Source organism: Pseudorca crassidens, chromosome 10 (genome assembly GCF_039906515.1).
Source record: "Pseudorca crassidens isolate mPseCra1 chromosome 10, mPseCra1.hap1, whole genome shotgun sequence".
NCBI lineage: Eukaryota > Metazoa > Chordata > Mammalia > Artiodactyla > Delphinidae > Pseudorca > Pseudorca crassidens.
Genome location: NC_090305.1, coordinates 41240020 through 41259098, shown reverse-complemented (window position 1 = coordinate 41259098; position 19079 = coordinate 41240020). Strand labels below are relative to the sequence as shown.

Here is a 19079-nt window from a genome sequence, read left to right as displayed (position 1 = left end):
GCAAATCCGAATTCAGGATGTTGATTTCATGATGTCCATGTGAAACAGTCCGTTCGCACGTGACACACAAGGGGACCCAAACCGATGAGTCAAATGGAGCAAGACGTAGCTAGACTGGCCCGGGAATGATTGTCAATCCCCAGTAGCAGGTGGTCATGCTCAGTAGTCATCCCCAGAAGTCCCCACTTCCAGATCCCAGCATCCCTTACACCCTGAAAGAATTGGCCAAGACCTGGTAAAATGAATATAGTGCAAACACTGTTTAAAATTTTACTGCTGCTAGCCAGGGCTTTGGGTAGAGCAAGAAAGTGTGTGTGTGTGTGTGTGTGTGTGTGTGGGTGTGTGTGTGTGTTTTGGGGGTGGGAAAGGGAACTCCTTGGTGCCCCACAAGTCTCTGCCTTGAGTACAGGAGCCAAAAAGGAGGAGACCTGTAGGACAGAGGTTGATCCCATTCAAAGTCAGCACGGTGGGGATGAATGTGGTAGACTCTGACACTGAGCATCCAAGGGCTGTCAGACACTTGCCAGGAAGCCGTAGGGTGTCTCCCCTACCTGTTTCTCTCAGAAGGGCCATTACCTAAAGTAGCAAAAACCATATGACCAATGTTGTCCCAGCTCACACTTCTGGGATCCCATCTCTGCCCACCTCCCCCAAACCTGACACCCTCGCCTCACCTCTTCTCTTCTATTCCCTGCCTACCACTCGTCCCTGACCCCACCCCTCCCCACAGAATCTCTCATCCTCCACCCTAGTCCCATGCAGAGTCATCTGCTTTCCTCCCCACCAGACCCCCGGGGCCTGCGCACCTGGGGGTGCTGGACAGGCATGTGCCTGTGATGATGAGGATGACGCCCACGAGGAAGCCGGCCAGGCCAAGGGCCAGGCCGAGGTTGAAGACCAGGGTCTCTGTGGTGTCAGGCAGCAGGGTAGGCACCTGGGGCTCTGGGAGAGAAAGAGAGGGTCAGGGGGTCGGGCAAAGGGATTCCAGAGTGAAGGACACACAGGTGTGAGAAGGGGGGCCTGGGGAGGGGGCTTCGTACCCCAGTGCTTAAAGAGTGGCTGGTCCAGGCCCCAGTGCTCCACCTTGCAGTCATAGAAGTCATCCACCGAGGGCACGAAGGGCAAGTAGTGGAACTTCCGGAACAGATGGTTGGGCTGGGCATAGAAGCTGGTCTGGGCCACCCCCTCGGTGATGGTCTGACCGTTGCGCAGCCAGGTGATATTGATGACAGGGGGGAAGATGTTCTCCACGACGCAGATGAGGACGTTGGGCTGGCCCAGCTCCACGTGAGACTTGGGCAGCACAGTCACTCTTGGGGGCACTAGGAGGAACCAGGCCCTGAATCCCACAGGCTCAGCCCTCCAGCTGGGCCTTATCAGGGCTGGGATTGAAGGGTGTTTCCTCCTATTAGCTTTCCGAGAGCAGGGAATGGTCTAGGATGGTGACACCAGGACAGAAGCAGGGGGACAGAGGGATGAGAGATTGTGGAGGGCAGAGGGGGCCCCCGGGGGTCCTGTATCTGCCAGGTCCCTGATGGGGAGTACAGCGGGAGGGGTCATTTCTCAAGAGGAAGAGGTTGCTAAAGGAATCTGAGAAGATCCAGCACCTCCTGGGAAGGAAAGGGCCTGAGCACAACAGTCTCAGATTCCGAGAGTGGAGCCCAGGAGTCAATAGAGGCCTGTGAGGGGGAGAGGAGGCTTCTCTGGGCCTCCCCTGCCTGCCAGGGGCTTAGTGGAGGGGGGCACAGAGGAAAGGCCGGTACCGTTGGCGGCTCTGGTACGGTTCGAGCGCTCCACCAAGACGTCCAGATGCGCTTTGATCATCGTGATACTGGCCAGCCCATGCTGCGGGTCAAAGTAGGCAAAGTTGCCAAATTCAGGCAGACGCCACACAGCCTCCCTCTTCTTCAGGTCCACAGAGAACAGCTGCTCTCCATCGAAATCGTGGGTGAACTGACCCGAGCCATCATAGGACTGGTAGAAGGCTGGTCCGTAGGAGCCCATGTGGTCAGCTGTATGGGGTGAGTTCAGGGGTCGGGGGAGAAAAGAAAAGGTATCAATCTCATCCATCAGATGTGATGTATTGAGTCTCTGAGCTGTGCCCCATCCTTGGTTCTGTGTGGGGGCAGAGTCCCGTTCTGACGCTGAGCTGGTCCTTGGAGAGTAGAAGGGTTGCCAAGGGACGGGAGGGAGAGGATGGAGGGCATGGGCACATCTGCTGCACACTGGCCAGCACAGAGTCATGGGTGCAGCCCGGCATACCGGTTTGGGAAGAAGAGAGGTCGCCTAAACTCAGGCTTGGGATCCCCAGAGTTAACTCTTGGCTCTGATGGTCTGCCCCAGCTGTGCTACCAGGTCCTGTGTGTGAGATGAGAGGTGAGTAGGGGTGGGATGAGGAGAAAATAAGTAAGGTTAAGAGCATCCATGGACCTTTGGGCACAGAGACGCAGCGCAAGAGGATGTGAGGGAAAACAGGTGATAGTGGGCAGGAGTAAGAATTAAGATTTGTGACCAGAGACTGAAGGGATAGAAAAAGGCAGCCCAAGGTATTGCAAAGAGCAGTGGAAAAGGAGTCAGAAGTTCAGGGTTCATGTCACAGCTATTCTGTCTCAGAGCATTATGATCAAATGTGTGTCTTCCCATGACTGAGGCTCAATTTTCTAGAAATGGGGAGTTAGGTGTTCGTTGATAAGATGCCTTTATAATTCTATGAAATTATTTGTGCAATGATCATGAGAAACCACCATGTGCCCAGCACGATACCAGGCCCCAAGGAAATACAGACAAACCAGCTGTGGACCCCGCACACAAGGAGCTCAAGTCTAGAGCAGGATAAAGACAGATAAACAGCTACCTATTGACCTGGTGATAAATACAGCAATAGAAAATGGGCTCGCCCGAAGCCAGGAAGTGGTACAGAAATCAGGATGCTGGGCAGCAGTAGGACGGCGGTTTGGGTCTCAGAGAGGAGGGAGGAATGAGGAGGCACCTGAATGTGATGCTGGGCTGAGCTGCACCTGTATTTTAGGTCCAGGACAGACCTAATAGAGGTGAGAGGGATGCGGGTAACAGAAGTTGCCCATAAACCAGAGGAAAGGAACTGTTCACTCTCTGTACCATCTGGCGTGTAACCCCACGCCCTTAATCTCCTCTCCTCACCCAGCACCCTCTGCACTCACCCTTGATGGCCCCAGCTTCCTGGGGGCTCAGGAGGGTCATCAAGCTGTGGAGTCCCAGGACCAGCCCCCCACTGAGGACCATTGTCCCTTGGTGCTTTAACCAAATAAGTCCCAGTCGGTGTGGAGGGTAAAGGAAGAGGGGGAAGGTAAAGAGGAAGAAACAGATTCTAGGATGAGGGAGCCCCCTGCTGTATTCAGCCAATCAGAGAAATTCTCTGCGTTAAATGTAGCTGTTGCTGGGGAAAGAAGTAGAGGAAAGAGCCTGGGTGAGAAGATGGAAGAATTCATTGGGCCCACGAGCACCAGGGAGGCTTGGTCCACAGGAAGCCAAAGGGATGGGAGGGGCTTAGATTAACTGTTTCTACATCCTCCAAGAAGGTATCCTGTGAAGGGAGAGGAAAGGCCATCAGAGCACCACATAGCTGAGCTCAAACAAATCCTCTATCTTAATCCATGGTATAGGGACTCCTACTCGTCCTATACGTTTCTGTGGACCAATTTGGAGTTAAAAAATAAAATAAATTTGGGGATTCCTTGGCTGTCCAGTGGTTAGGACTCTATGCTTCCACTTCAGGGGACATAGGTTCAATCCCTGGTCAGGGAGCTAAGATCCTGCAAACTACATGGCATGGCCAAAAAAAAGGAAAGGGCTTCCCTGGTGGCGCAGTGGTTGAGAGTCCGCCTGCCGATGCAGGGGACACGGGTTCATGCCCCGGTCCGGGAAGATCCCACATGCCGCGGAGCAGCTGGGCCCGTGAGCCATGGCCGCTGAGCCTGCGCGTCCAGAGCCTGTGCTCCGCAACGAGAGAGGCCACAGCAGTGAGAGGGCCGTGTACCACAAAAAAAAAAAAAAAATTTTTTTTTACTAAGAAACTTTAAAAGGGAAACACTGGCTACACAGTAGAAAAAATCTTTTAAATCTTTAAATCATGTTTTAAAATATTACTTTATTTCATTATGTGAGGAAAACTGTATAACTGTTAGAGATGTTTAGAGTGAAAAAGAGCCATAAGGAGTTCCAGTGGACCTTTCTGAGGAGGGCAGAGGGTGCTGGGTAACCTCCATGAGTCCCTCCATGTCCCCTATGCCCGTGTCTCCGCCTGGAGGTTGACCTGTGTGGACTGCATCACCCTTACTTTTGGCTTCTAATTGGGAGGCACTGGCAGAATTTAGTCTAAAGTAAAATATATATATATAAAGTTAACTGTCTATCCTGGTAAAGAGAAGTCTAACCAAATATCTGAAGGCAATGTGTCAAAAGTGATTGAATAAATGATTTTCAACTTGGAAGGGATCTAAGAAATCATCTGAGTCTGTGTTTCCAAACCTGGCCACACAGGAGGATCAGCCGCGAAGTGTGTTAAAAATACAGATTCCTGGGTTCCATCCTGACCTGAGTTAGAGTAACTTTTCCAAAGTAGGGCCAGGGGACCTGCGTGTTTAGCATGCTCCCTAGATGACTCTTGGGCAGGCAGTCTATGGACTGCTTTTTGGCCCAAAAAAACAAACAAAAACCACCTGCTCTGATGCTCTTTCCTACACTGAGTGGCATTGATTTACAATATTGTGTTCGTTTCTGTTCTACAGCAAAGTGAATCAGTTATACATATACATATCAACCCTTTTTTAGGTTCTTTTCCCATATAGGTCATTACAGAGTATTGAGTTCCCTGTGCTATACAATAGGTTCTTATTAGTTATCTATTTTATATATATTAGTGTGTATATGTCAATCCCAATCTCCCAATGTATCTCCCTCCTTCCCCCTTAGTAACCATAAGTCTGTTTTCTACATCTGTGACTCTATTTCTGTTTTGTAAATAAGTTCATTTATACCATTTTTTAGATTTCACACATGAGTGATATCGTGATATTTGTCTTTCTCTGTATGAGTTACTTCACTCAGTATAACAATCTCTAGGTCCATCCATGTCATTGCAAATGGCATTATTTCATTCTTTTTTATGGCTGAGTAGTATTCCTTTGTATATATGTACCACAGCTTCTGCATCCATTCATCCATCGATGGACATTTAGGCTGCTTCCATATCCTGGCTGTTGTAAATGGTACTGCAGTGAACATTGGGGTGCATGTATTCCATCATCTTTTTTTTATGAAGTGTTGTCTGTACCTCCCCCATCTTCCCTCTAACCAGATAAGCACCTTAGCATGCTTTCAAATACATTCAAATACTTCTCCTTCACCAAGGTATTTGATCAGTCTTACTTCCCATACCTTTTTGGCACCTCCTGAAATTTTCTCTTACTGGAATACTTCCTCCAAAAGTGTTTTCAATGTATTTGTGGGCAAACCTTCTGAAGCTTTGTATGCTTGAGAACGTTTTTATTATATCATCACTTTGAATAACATTTAGCTGTTGTATTAAATTCTAAGTTTGACTTTTTTCTCTTTAATATTTTAAATAATATTATCCCAATGACTTTTTTGCATCCATTGTTGGCATTAGGAAGTCTGCTGTCAGTGTATCTCTCCAGAATCTTTTAGAATTCTCTCATTGTCTGCTATTGTAAAATTCGTTATATTGTATCTAAAATGGGTTTGTCCAGATCTTACTGTAGGATATTAAGGAGCCTCTTTATGTTTTAATTCTAAGAATTTGTCTCTTTTATTTCTGTAACTATTTCTCCTCTCTATTTTTATGAAATTCATATTACCCACATTGGGCACGTCTCTCTTTCATCTCTTTTGGCTTTTCTTCTCTGTTTTCAATTTCTTTATCCTTCCATCTTTTATTCTAAGAGAGCTCTGTAGTCTAGTACTCCAGCTTACTAACTGTTTTTCAGTTGTATCTCTCCCAATATTTATTCTCATTAATGTGGTTTTTCTTTTGAAAGAAAAAGCTATATATATATAGTTTGTTTGTTTTGTTTTGTTTTGTTTTTGTTTGGCGCGCCTCTTGGCTTGCGGGATCCTAATTCCCGGACCAGGAATCAAACCTGTGCCCCACCCCCCACCCCACCCCCGCAGTGGAAGCGCCGAGTCCTAACCACTGGACCACCAGGGAATTCCCGACTAGTATATATTTTTACACCTAGACCTTCTATATAGTTTTCCCTATATCCCCTAGGTTTTTTTCTTTTTACACAATAGCTTCTCTTATTTTTGTAAATGCATTGTTTATGCTCATTTTAAGTGGCTAGTCTATATTTACTAATACTTCTTTTAAGGACACCTGTTGTTTTTCTTTGGAGGTGGTGGTGCTCCCTGAACTGAGGGAGTTACTATTTTGGTAACTGTGAACCAGGACAGGACCAGAGGGTAAGTGAGAAACAGGAAATGGCCTCCTCCTCCGGCTGCCCCTTATATGTAATGTATAATAATATCATGACTTCAAGGTTCCTGTATCAAGTCCTCATAGCACCTCTTAATTTCTAGTTCCAAATCACCACCAAGACCATGTGTAAGAGAACAGTGAAGTAGTTTATGTTAAAATTCCCCAAATTCAGGCAGATACTCATCCGTATCTCCATACTTTGCTCTCGACCCTATGGGAGAGATCAGACCTTGATCCACAACTGCGATTCAGACATGAGTAAACTAGCTAACATGTTGGGGTCTCCAAAGGTGCTCACAGATGCCCCTGAAACAAGTTAGCAGGAATAAAGTAAAGCCTGGCCGGGTGGGGCGGGGCTGTCAGAAGAGTAGTGACTACAGTGCAATATGACGTCGTATCAAAGATGCCATTGAATCACTAAGGGCTTAACAACGTTTCTATGGGAAACGCCTGCAAAACTTTATGTCTACTGCAGAGAAAGACAAATATCATACGATATCGCTTATATGTGGAATCTAAAGAAATGATGCCAATGAACTTATTTACAAAACGTAAATAGACTCATAGAGTTAGAAAACTAACTTATGGTTACCAAAGGGGAGTGGGGGAGGGATAAATTAGGAGTTTGAGATTAAAATATACACACTACTATATATAAAATAGATAAACAACAAGGACCTACTGTATAGCACAGGGAACTATACTCAATATCTTGTAATAACCTATAACATTACAGAATGTAAAAAAAAAGAATATATATATATAAAACTGAATCGCTTTGCTATACCCCTGAAACTAACACAAAACTGTAAATCAACTATATTTCAATAAAAAATTTTAAAAAGTAGGTCTCCTAGAAGATGGGGCACCTAGAGTAGGAGGGGCACCCCGGGGGTCTAGAGGTGATCAGAATTCTGGGTGAAATAAAAGGGGTGTCAAAGGAGGTCGGCAGCAGCATAGAGACAATGTGAGGAATAGTTCAGAGTAAATCAGCCCTGTAGGGAACAGCAACCATCCTTGTTCCCTCCACCTCCTGCTCTCGGCTAGGGAAGGACGCAGGGCAGAGCGAACATTCTCAAGACTTACCTCCTGGCAGGTTACAGACTGCAGTATCCGCACCCACATTACGTGTCCGAGATACATGCTACTAGGGACTTGAAATTATAGCGAGACCAGGGACAGGCCCTGGAGTCGCAAAGAAGGCACCAGAGATGTCCAGCTCTGACACACAGGTATTTATTGGTCTCTGGTATTTCTCAGGAAGGATGCTGTGTAGGAAGAAGTCCCAGAGGAGACCGGGGCTTATAGATCAGTGTGGGGATCACCTTGCCACCATACTTCAAATTTCAACATGTATTAAGTGCTTTCTATATGTCAGACCCTTTGCAAGGGGCTAAGTGTGAGTGGAATCACAGATGGCCAGGATTTGGAGGAGTCTCTGGAGATGCCCATCATTGGTGCTGAGGAGCACAGAGATTCAAAGGGACTGGAGGTTTAAAGGAGATCTGACCAAAAAAAAAAAAAAATTAGAATTCCCTGGCGATTCAGAAGTTAGGACTCTGCGCTTTCACTGCTGTGGCCCTGGGTTCAATCCCTGGTCGGGGAACTAAGATCCTGCAAGCTGTGCATGCAGACAATAAATAAATAAATACATAAAGTAGATCTGATGCTGGGGACTCCCCTCTGTCCTCTTCTGTCACAGAAAGGTTGTCACCTGCAGTAGGACAGTGTGGTTAGGACTCCCCGGTTAGCAGTGCATCCTTCATTCCTTTACACCTGCTCCCTTCTATTTCTCCCCTCACAGGCCCCTAAGGAGATGGTGATCTTTCCAGCAGATAAGGACCAGTGAGAAGTCAAGAGATACCCTAAGGAGATGTCATGTCACTCTCTCCATCTCTCTCCACCTGTCCACCTGCTTGTTTTCCTCTTAGACCTGAAGGTTCTCTAGGGTAGGGCTGTTTATGATTAATGCTGGAAAGGACCTCAGAGATGATTTAGTTAAATCCTCCATTTATGGGGTAGGAAAACTTTGGACCAGGGGGGTTCTGTGATTTCTCCAAGGTCACATGACTGAGTCCAAGAACATTGTATATTCTATCATTTCACACTGGGAGGTGATGGGTTTAGGGGTAGTCATCAAAATACCTTTACGTCAACAGGAATAACACTGAATTGATGTGTCAATGCCTTGAGAGAGAACTGCACAGAGGCTGGAGGTGAGGTGAGGGGATAGAGAGAAAACACTGAACACAAAGTAGTAATTGTGACTCTGCTCTGGACAGAAGGCAGAGGGAGGTCTCTGAGTTCTCCAATCAGACACTCTGCTGAAGGAGGATGGAGACTTAGGAGAAAAGAGGCAAAAGACCACTATGTGGTCCTGGATGCAGCCACTCGACGTCACAGGGAAAGTGGGCAGAGTCTCTTGGGGGCATGGTAGCCTCTCCCAGCCCAGCTCTGCCTGTTCTCTACCTTCCACAGAGCTGTACGTGTACAGAGGAGGAGTGACTGCTACTGGGAGTGATGGACCGCTACTGGAAGTGATACCTTTATAACAGAGTGGTGTACATCCAGTTTGAGAGTGCCGTGGGGGCATTTGTGGCTGTGACCAAGATGGAACACATCACTGCATGTTTACAGCAGAGCTTTTTACAATAGCCAAGACTTGGAAGCAACCTAAATGTCCATTGACAGATGAATAGATAAAGAAGATGTGGTATATATAAAATGGAATATTACTCAGCCGTTAAAAAGGATGAAATAATGCCATTTACAGCAACGTGGATGGACCTAGAGATTATCATACTAAGTGAAGTAAGTCAGACAGAGAAAGACAAATACCATTTGATATTGCTTATATGTGGAATCTAAAAATAATGATACAAATGAACTTATTTATAAAATAGAAACAGACTTAGAGAACTAACTTATGGTTACTGGGGGGGAAGGGGGCGGGGAGGGATAGATCAGGAGTTTGGGATTGACATGTACACACTGGTATATTTAAAATAGATAACCAACAAGGACCTACTATATAGAACAAAGGACTCTGCTCAGTACTCTGTAATAACCCAAATGGGAAAAGAATGTGAAAAAGAATAGATACATGTATACGTATAACTGAAAAAAAATAATGGAAAAGAATATGCAAAAGGATATATATGTATAACTAAGTCACTTTTCTGTACAGCAGAAATTAACACAACATTGTAAATCAACTGTACTTCAATAAAATGTTTTTAAACGTAAAAAAAGAAAACCCTGCCAAGATTTGGAACATCCAGAGGGAGTTCCTGGGACTGAGACAGAGCGCGGTGGACTTGCTGTGCAGACAGACTACACATGGACAACGGTTTCACCCTGAAGCACAGAGGTGAAAGGATGGGTGGGAGAGAGAAGACCCTAGAAGGGGTGGGCTCGGGCAGCAGAGGAGGGAAGCACTCTCCATCCCATCTCCGAGCTCAGTGGGTCCCAGGCTGGGTGGCCTGAGTCCAGAAGGCTTCACAGTGCATGGGGGCCAGACCAGCATGGGAAAAGGCCAGACCCCCTGCTAATTAAACACACAAAAAATATTGGGTTTGTGGTTCTTGCTACAATTTTCTTTTTTTTTTGGAGTTGGGGGGAGGTGGGTAGAGGAGACCAGGAAACATACATTAAATGTAGAATGAATCAAGCTACTTCTTTTCTTCTCTTTTTCTAATGAGGATTATCAGACCAAGAGATCAAAAGAATGCTATTGGCTGAATATATTCTGATTCTAAGGTCATGTTTGGCAGTATGATACATCCCTTTGAACAAGATAGGAAAATGTCAATTTAGGTAGCTTCACCACTGGTTCAACATTTCTGTTCAAAGAATATTAGTTACCAGACTATACGTTTCTGGTGAAGGTGTTATAGAAAGTATTATAGTGCTGACTTTGGCCCTCTCCTGTTCCTCTCTGCTCTCTCTTCATTGTGTCTGACAAGGCCCTTCTTGGAAAAATTGAATGTTTTACTCTGTTTTTCCTACTCTGTCCCCCATCTTCTGCCTCCAAATAGCTTAATGGATGATATATTCATCTTTAAAATCTAAAAGTCAATTTGGCTTAAAAATGGTGAATCACTGTATTGCACAACTGTAACTTATATAATCTTGTACGTTAACCATACTTCAATTTAGATTTTTTTAAAAATGTCAATTTGGCAAGAAAATCACTCAACGCACTGCATTAGCTATCTCCATGGTCATAACGAGATTCTTTCCCGCACTCCTACTCCAACCTAAAGTGAACGTCTCCCCCTCCAAGAAAGAGCCCTTGCAAGCACACCACCTGCTCGTCTGCCATGTGACTGATTTCTATCCAGGCCACGTGCAAGTCCGCTGGTTCCTGAATGGACAGAAGAAGACAGCTGGGCTTGTGTCCATCCACCTGATCAATGGTGGAGACTGGACCTCCCAGCTCCTGGTGATGCTGGAAATGACCCGTCAGCAGGGAGACGTCTACCCCTGCCACGTGGAGCACCCCAGTCTGGACAGACCTGTCACCGTCAAGTGAGTTACTCCCTTATGACCCTCTGGACTCCAAGCTCTGAGGTCCACTCACTATGCCTCGGGGCCACACCACCCCGTGTTTTTCCTCCTCAACTCCCTGTGGTCTGGGCCGGGAGCAAAGGAGAGCTGGTGACCCTAGTGTGCGTTTATCCCTGCCCTGGGAAATCCTAAAGACTCTCTCCTTGTTAGAAAACCTCAGAAAGTAACCACCTTCGTGACTGGCCCTCAGACATGGGAACCAGCCTCTCCCCCCGGTCTCCCTTCAGCCCCTGAAGCTGGGACCTGACGGGCTGACATTGGCTCCTGTGGAAGTCTCCACTCCAAGATCCAGAACTTTGGGGGTGATTGCCACATTTTTAAAATTAATTTTTATTGGAGTATAGTTGATTTACAATGTTGTGTTCGTTTCTGCTGACAACAAACTGAATCGATTGTGCATATACATATATCCACTCTTATTTAGGTTCTTTTCCCATATAGATCATTACAGGGTATTGAGTAGAGTTCCCTGTGCTGTACAGTAGTCCCTTATTAGTTATCTATTTTATATATAGTAGCGTGTATATGTCAATCCCAATCTCCCAATTTATCCCTCCCTCCCTTTCCCCCTTGGTAACCATAAGTTTGTTTTCTACACCTGTGACTCTATTTCTGTTTTGTAGCCACATTTTTAAACTTAGTTTAAAAATCATTTTGACTATGCTAACACATATATATGGAATTTAAGAAAAAAAATGTCATGAAGAACCTAGGGGTAAGACAGGAATAAAGACACAGACCTACTAGAGAATGGACTTGAGAATATGGGGAGGGGGAAGGGTAAGCTGTGACAAAGCGAGAGAGAGGCATGGACATATATACACTACCAAACGTAAAATAGATAGCTAGTGGGAAGCAGCCGCATAGCACAGGGAGATCAGCTCGGTGCTTTGAGACCGCCTGGAGGGGTGGGATAGGGAGGGTGGGAGGGAGGGAGACGCAGGAGGGAAGAGATATGAGAACATATGTATATGTATAACTCATTCACTTTGTTATAAAGCAGAAACGAACACACCATTGTAAAGCAATTATACCCCAATAAAGATGTTAAAAAAAAATCATTTTGACTGTTACCTTAGAATACTGAACATTCCATCCTCTGCTTATAAGCAGAACCAATAGATTAATATAGGGTTTGACAAAAAGAAGATGGTCTCCCTGACTTTCTGTTTGGCCAAGAATTCCTTCTAATGTGGTGTTATCAGACTGCAGTCATAAAGCTGTAAGTTAACTCAGGATTCTAACCATCAAATCGGGTTTTGAAGCTTGTCCTAGTGGGGGTAGAGGGTTGTCACAAGGAAACATGGAAGTTCAATGATTTAGTACTTCTTTCCTTTCCCTGTTTTATTGGACAACTATGGGAAACTAAAACTGTGGATGGGAGAGGGAAGGACTGGGAGTCTGGGATGAGCAGATGTAAACTATTATATACAGGAGGGATAAACAAAAAGGTCCTACTGTATAGCACAGGGAACTACATTCAATATCTTGGATAAACCATAATGGAAAAGAATATGAAAAAGAATATATATATGTATAGCTGAATCACTTTGCTGTACAGCAGAGATTAACACAACATTGTAAATCAACTATACTTCAATAAAAAATAATAAAATTAGGGTCTTCCCTGGCTGTCCAGTGGTTAAGACTCTGTGCTCCCAATGCAGGGGGCACAGGTTTGATCCCTGGTCAGAGAACTAAGATCCCACATGCCACGCGATGTGGCCAAAATAATAATAATAGTAAATACATAAATAAATAAAAAGTAAAAACAAATTTTTAAATAAATACAAAACTTTAAGAAAAATAAATAAAATTGTGGGGTAATTTTTAATTTTTATGAGAAATAGTCTAAGATTTGAGGGAAAAGTCAGATTATCCATTGCCAAGAATCTGAATTTTACATGTTCTGTAAAGCTAGAGAATGTTCAATAGGCTCCCATCTCCACCTAGTGGCCAACAGTGGGATTTAGCCTTGGAACAAGAAATCAAGGGATTTGTGAACAATTTGTTGGAATACGCCGACGTTTTTTTTTTAATACATATACATTTTTAATTTTTTTATTTATTTGGTTGCGTTTGGTCTTCATTGCTGCGCGCAGGCTTTCTCTAGTTGCGGTGAGCAGGGGCTACTCTTCTTTGTGGTGGCTTCTCTTGTTGCAGAGCACCGGCTCGAGGCGCGCGGCTTCAGTAGTTGTGGCTTGCAGGCTCTAGAGCGCAGGTTCCGTAGTTGTGGCGCACGGGCTTAGTTGCTCCGCAGCATGTGAAGTCTTCCCAGACCAGGGCTCGAACCGCGTCCGCTGCATTGGCAGGCGGATTCTTAACCACTGCACCACCAGGGAAGTCCCTACCCTGACTTTTACATATGTAACCTTTTATCTAACTTTTTTGTAAAGAATGTTGGAGTGGGACTTCCCTGGTGGTGCAGTGGTTAAGAATCCGCCTGCCAATGCAGCGGACGCGGTTCGAGCCCTGGTCTGGGAAGACTTCACATGCTGCGGAGCAACTAAGCCCGTGCGCCACAACTCCTGAAGCCCACCTGCCCTAGAGCCCGTGCTCTGCAACAAGAGAAGCCACCGCAGTGAGCAGCCCGTGCACCGCAACAAAGAGTAGACCCTGCTCGCCGCAACGAAGACCCAACGCAACCAAAAGTTTAAAAAAAAAAAGTTGGGATAAATATGGCCAAATGTAGAGGCTTTGGCAGCACCAGCGCTTCTGCAGTTTGGCTGTGCCTCGGACAGCAGCCATGAAAATATACTAATCATTGCTCTGTTGCAATATGTATATTTTTGTTAAATAATTGAACATAAATATACCAACAGAAGGCAACCCTTCAAAATTAACTTTAGAAAGAAGAAGGTTTACAGAAGTAGAGAGTCATAGTATCTATAAAGTGAGTGTGCTCATCAGAGAACATCTAGAGCAGCCCTGCCCAATAGACCTTTCTGCTTTGATGGAAATGTTTATATCTGAGCTGCCCAATAGAGCAGCCACTAGCCATATGTACTCTTGAGCACTGAAAATGCCCTTGGCTGGTGCAACCAATGGGCTGAAATTTTCATTTAATTCTAAACTAGTTAAATTTAAATTATAGCCATATGTGACTAGTGGCTACCATATTGGACAGGCACAGTTTACAATCTTTCTCTTTAAAAAATGTAGGCCCTCTCTTAGTAGCCTTTACTGGAGGCTGTAGGATAAGCTACTAGAAAAATGAAAAAGGATTTGAGGGACTTCCCTGGTGGTTCAGTGGCTAAGACTCCGCACTCCCAATGCAGCAAGCCCTGGTTCGGTCCCTGGTCAGGGAACTAGACCCCACATGCATGCCACAACTAAGAGTCTGCATGCTGCAACTAAAGATTCTGCATGCCGCAGCTAAAGATCCCGCATGTGTCAACGAAGATCCCTCGTGCCGCAACTAAGACCTGGCACAGCCAAAATAAATAATAAATAAATAAATATTTTTTAAAAAATAGAATTTTAGAAGCCAGGGAAGGTAGAGATAAAGAGTCTTCTCTGGTCATGGATCATTAGATTTGGGGATAGCAAAATCTCAAAAACATAAAAGGCCCACTAGCAACTTAATACATTTACAAAAGAGATTAAAGAAGCACAAAAAAAGTCCAATTCTAGCAGATACAGAAGCTACAGCCATAGAAGGAATCTTGGCAAACCCTCAACTCATGCAGTTGAAAAGCGCTGGGAATGAAGCCAAAGGGAATGTCCAAGACAAAGAGCTTACAAATTTTAAGAACATGTTTTCTCAGTACATACAGGAAAGGAAGCACTTCAACACACCTCCTCTGATTCACCCTCTGAGTTTAAAGAGCTTTGCCCTGAAGATCAAGCCAGATCCTCTCCTAGGACAGCACAAATAACTTTAATTTCCTTCCCTCCAGATCTGTTACAGTAGTAGATCTGTCTGGAAACACTACACTCTATTAAAACTTTGGACAAAGGACAACATTGCAGAATTCTAGGAACTTCGGGATACAGGATCAACAGGAACTTTTAATTAGGAAACCTAATCTAATAAGAGGGCTATTTTGACTGTTGGGGCATGTGGAGGAGAAAGTATCTAAAGGAATAAGTTGTGATAACATTAAATGAGGTTAGAGAGAAACAAAAAAGTTCCTATGGTGATTTCACCTGCCCTTGGGTATGTTGAATTTACTACTGCAATTCCGGGAAATAGAAAAGCTCCCACTTTGAACCTCTGGAATTTCACATCCCCACCAAAAAATGTATATATGAAACAGTGCCAAGTCTCTAACAGAGTATGTAAAAAAACAATGATGATAAAATAGCTGGAGAAACTTGAGATAATCCATCCCACCAACAGAACTCTTTGACATCTCATTTTGGCCAGTCCAAAGGTAGGTGAATCTCAGAAGTTAATTGTGAATTATAGCAATATTAAGAATAATAGGTAGGGACTTCCCTGGTGGCACAGTGGTTAAGAATCCACCTGCCAATGCAGGGGACATGGGTTCGAGCCCTGGTCCGGGAAGATCCCACATGCCGCGGAGCAACTAAGCTGGTGTTCCACAACTACTGAGCCTGCTCTCTAGAGCCCGCAAACCACAACTACTGAAGCCACGTGCCTAGAGCCCGTGACCCGCAACAAGAGAAGCCACCGCAATGAGAAGCCTGCACACTGCAACGAAGAGTAGTCCCCGCTCGCCACAACTAGAGAAAGCCTGCGCGCAGCAACAAAGACAATGCAGCCAAATAAATAAATAAATAAAAATTAAAAATACCATATAAAATATAATAGCTAATTCTTTTTTTTAATTTTTATTGAAGTATAGCTGATTTACAATGTTGTGTTAATTTCAGGTGTACAGCAAAGTGAATCAGTTATGCATATACATATATCCACTCTTTTTCTTAGATTCTTTTCCCATATAGGCCATTACAGAGTACTGAGTAGAGTTCCCTGTGCTGTTCAGCAGGTTCTTATTAGTTATCTATTTTAGTTAGAGTAGTGTGTATATGTCAATCCCAATCTCCCAATTTATCCCTCCCCCCAAATATCTAATTGTAAATATTACTCAGTGATTTAAAAAAAAGAATGAAATATTGGACAATAAGGTCCTACTTTATAGCACAGGGAAATATAGTCAATGTCCTGGGACAAACCATAATGGAAAATAATATTAAGAAAATAATGTGTAGGGCTTCCTTGGTGACACAGTTGTTAAGAATCCGTTTGCCAGTTCAGGGGAAATGGGTTCAAGCCCTGGTCCGGGAAGATCCCACATGCCGCAGAGCAACTAAGCCCGTGCGTCACAACTACTGAGCCCACGTGCCACAACTACTGAAGCCCGCACGCCTAGAGCCCGTGCTCTGAAACCAGAGAAGCCACCGCAATGAGAAGCCCGCGCGACGCAACGAAGAGTAGCCCCCGCTCGCCGCAACTAGAGAAAGCCTGCGCACAGCAACAAGGACCCACAGAGCCAAAAATAAAAAAATAAAATAAAAAGTAAAGTGACTGTTAAAAATAATAATAATAATGTGTATATATATATATGTATAACTGAGTCACTTTGCTGTACAGCAGAAATTAACACAACACTAAATCAACTATACTCCAATTTTTAAAAAGTTTAAAAAGTAAAACAAAAAAATTTTTAATTAAAAAATAAAAAAGAATGCCATTTGCAGCAACATGGATGGACCTAGAGAATATTATACCTAGTGAAGTCAGAGAAAGACAAATATATGATATCACTTATATACGGAATCTAAAATCTAATAAAAATGAATCTATATGCAAAACATACTCAGAGACATAGAAAACAAATTTATGGTTACCAAAGGGAAGAGGGAGGGAGAGAAAAATTAGGAGTAGGGAATTAACAGATACAAGCTACTATACCTAAAATAGATAAGCAACAAGGATTTACTGTATAGCACATGGAATTATACTCAATATCTTATAATAACCTAGAGTGGAATTTAATCTGAAAAAATACATAACTGAATCACTTTACTGTACACCTGAAACAAACACAATGTTGTAAATCAACTATCAATAAAGTTTTTTAAAAGAATAATAGCTAATTCTTTGTTTTTTAATAACTAATTCTTAAATCGTGCTTACTAGATGCCAGGGATTGTTCTAAGTACTTTTTATATATTTCACTCATCTAATTTTTTAAAAATAGGGCTTCCCTGGGTGCAGTGGTTAAGAATCCACCTGCCAATGCAGGCGACACGGGTTCGAGCACTGGTCCGGGAAGATCCCACATGCCGCAGAGCAACTAAGCCCGTGCGCCACAACTACTGAAGCCCACCTGCCCTAGAGACCGTGCTCTGCAACAAGAGAAGCCCCCGCAGTAAGAAGCCCGCGCACTGCAACGAAGAGTAGCCCCGGCTCACCACAACTAGAGACAGCCCACACACAGCAACGAAGACCCAATGCAGCCAAAACTAAAATAAAATAATTTTTTAAAAAAAGTTAAAAAGAGTAAATAAATAAAAATAAACAAAATGTGGTTAGCACTGTACCTGATATTATTTCCTTAGTAAAAGATCTTTCTAAGTCAATCCTTGATTAGCGTGTATGCATTCATCTGGCTGATATATTCTCCTCAATGTCAATAAACTATGTCCATCACCAGTTTGCTTTCCCTTGGCTGCCCCAACAAGTCTCATTTATTATATGACCTCAGTAGATTTTTTCACCCTGAGGCGCGATCCAATAAAGCAGAAGTTAAAGAGATGACCTAAACCCAATGCGAGTATTAAAATTGTTCGTTACACTTATGACACATTAACCAGGAGTGAACTGAAAACAATTATGCCTGTGAGGAACGTTATGGGGGTGGTAGAAATAGCCTTTATCTTGATAGTGATGGTGATTACACAATGAATATGCTTGTTAAAACTCATAGGACAGTACAGCTAAGGAGGATGAATTTCACTGTAAGTAAAATATATCTCAGTAAACCTGATTTTTTAAAAAGCAACTGCACCCCAAAACTATGTCTTCCCTTATTGATTTTATGATTAAAAGGAACGAACCATAAAATTTTCAGTAAATTGGGGGAGAAAAATTCTGCCTAGGATCAGGGAAAAGCCCTTGCCCTTGAAACACCCTACCCCAAAAAAGAAGACCAGAAATTAATTGGCATGTGTGAATTCTGAAATCTGCATCTCCCACATCTGTATTAAACTTGGATCTCTTCATCATGTTACTAAAAATGGATGCAAATCATACGGATCTTTAAACAGCAAGATACCTTAGGGCTGTGCTGTCTGATATGGTAGCCACTAGCTACATGTGGCTATTTAGATTAAAATTTCATAAAATTAAAACTACAATTCTTGTGGGACTTCCCTGGAGGTCCAGTGGTTAAGACTCTGCTCTTCCAATGCAGGGGACACGGGTTCGGTCCCTGGTTGGGGAACTAAGATCCCGCATGCCGTGTGGCCAAAAAACAAACAAAAAAATAAAATTCTTTAGGTGCACTAACCACTTTTCAAGTGCTTGATAGCCACTTGCGGCTAGTGGCTGCCGTATTGGATTGCACAGATGCAGAATATTTCCTTCATCACAGAATGTTCTAGTGGACAGCACTGCTCTAGAGGGCAAATAGATATATAGACCACTGGAGTTTAAGGACTGGAATACTGAACACATATCTGTATGGCATGGGTCTCTGAAAATTCAACTGGCTGACATTTCTAATTAAAATCATCTTGAGATGATACACATTCTAACTATTCTACTTATACTCCAACAAGGCCAATTACCTTCTCACTCAGAGGCAAGCACACCAATAGAGATAACTCATGGTGAAGTCAGGGAGGAACGTGTGACAACAAGAACAAGCTCTAGGGGCTTCCCTGGTGGCGCAGTGGTTGAGAGTCTGCCTGCCGATGCAGGAGACACGGGTTCGTGCCCCGGTCCGGGAAGATCCCACATGCCGCGGGGCGGCTGGGCCCGTGAGCCATGGCCGTTGAGCCTGCGCGTCCGGAGCCTGTGCTCCACAACGGGAGAGGCCACAACAGTGAGAGGCCCACATAC

At 44.1% G+C, this 19079-nt stretch overlaps 1 protein-coding gene and 1 long non-coding RNA gene across 2 annotated transcripts in view; one reads left to right on the top strand and one right to left on the bottom strand.

Annotated features, from left to right (window-relative positions):
* Positions 1–315: 315 nt before the first annotated feature.
* LOC137233057 (HLA class II histocompatibility antigen, DO alpha chain-like) lies at positions 316–3293 on the bottom strand. The gene is made up of 5 exons (XM_067755849.1): positions 3180–3293; positions 1764–2012; positions 1041–1322; positions 807–942; positions 316–576 (listed from the first exon to the last, which is right to left on the bottom strand). The coding sequence occupies exons 1-5, from the start codon at positions 3259–3261 to the stop codon at positions 573–575; spliced, it is 753 nt and encodes a 250-aa protein (XP_067611950.1). The 5' UTR covers positions 3262–3293; the 3' UTR covers positions 316–572.
* A 540-nt stretch (positions 3294–3833) lies between these two features.
* Positions 3834–19079, top strand: part of LOC137232136 (uncharacterized) — a 100181-nt gene continuing 84935 nt past the window's right edge. The window contains exon 1 of the long non-coding RNA XR_010946884.1: positions 3834–3959. This is a non-coding gene — a long non-coding RNA (uncharacterized lncRNA). The remainder of the gene's footprint in view (positions 3960–19079) is intronic.

Coding starts and splice junctions, on each gene's coding strand:
- LOC137233057 (XM_067755849.1), bottom strand. CDS start 3,261: ATGGTCCTCAGTGGGGGGCTGGTCCTGGGACTCCACAGCTTGATGACC. Junction 1,323..1,763: donor CCGTACCAGAGCCGCCAACG/GTACCGGCCTTT, acceptor GGTTCCTCCTAG/TGCCCCCAAGAGTGACTGTG. Junction 943..1,040: donor GCCACTCTTTAAGCACTGGG/GTACGAAGCCCC, acceptor TTTCTCTCCCAG/AGCCCCAGGTGCCTACCCTG.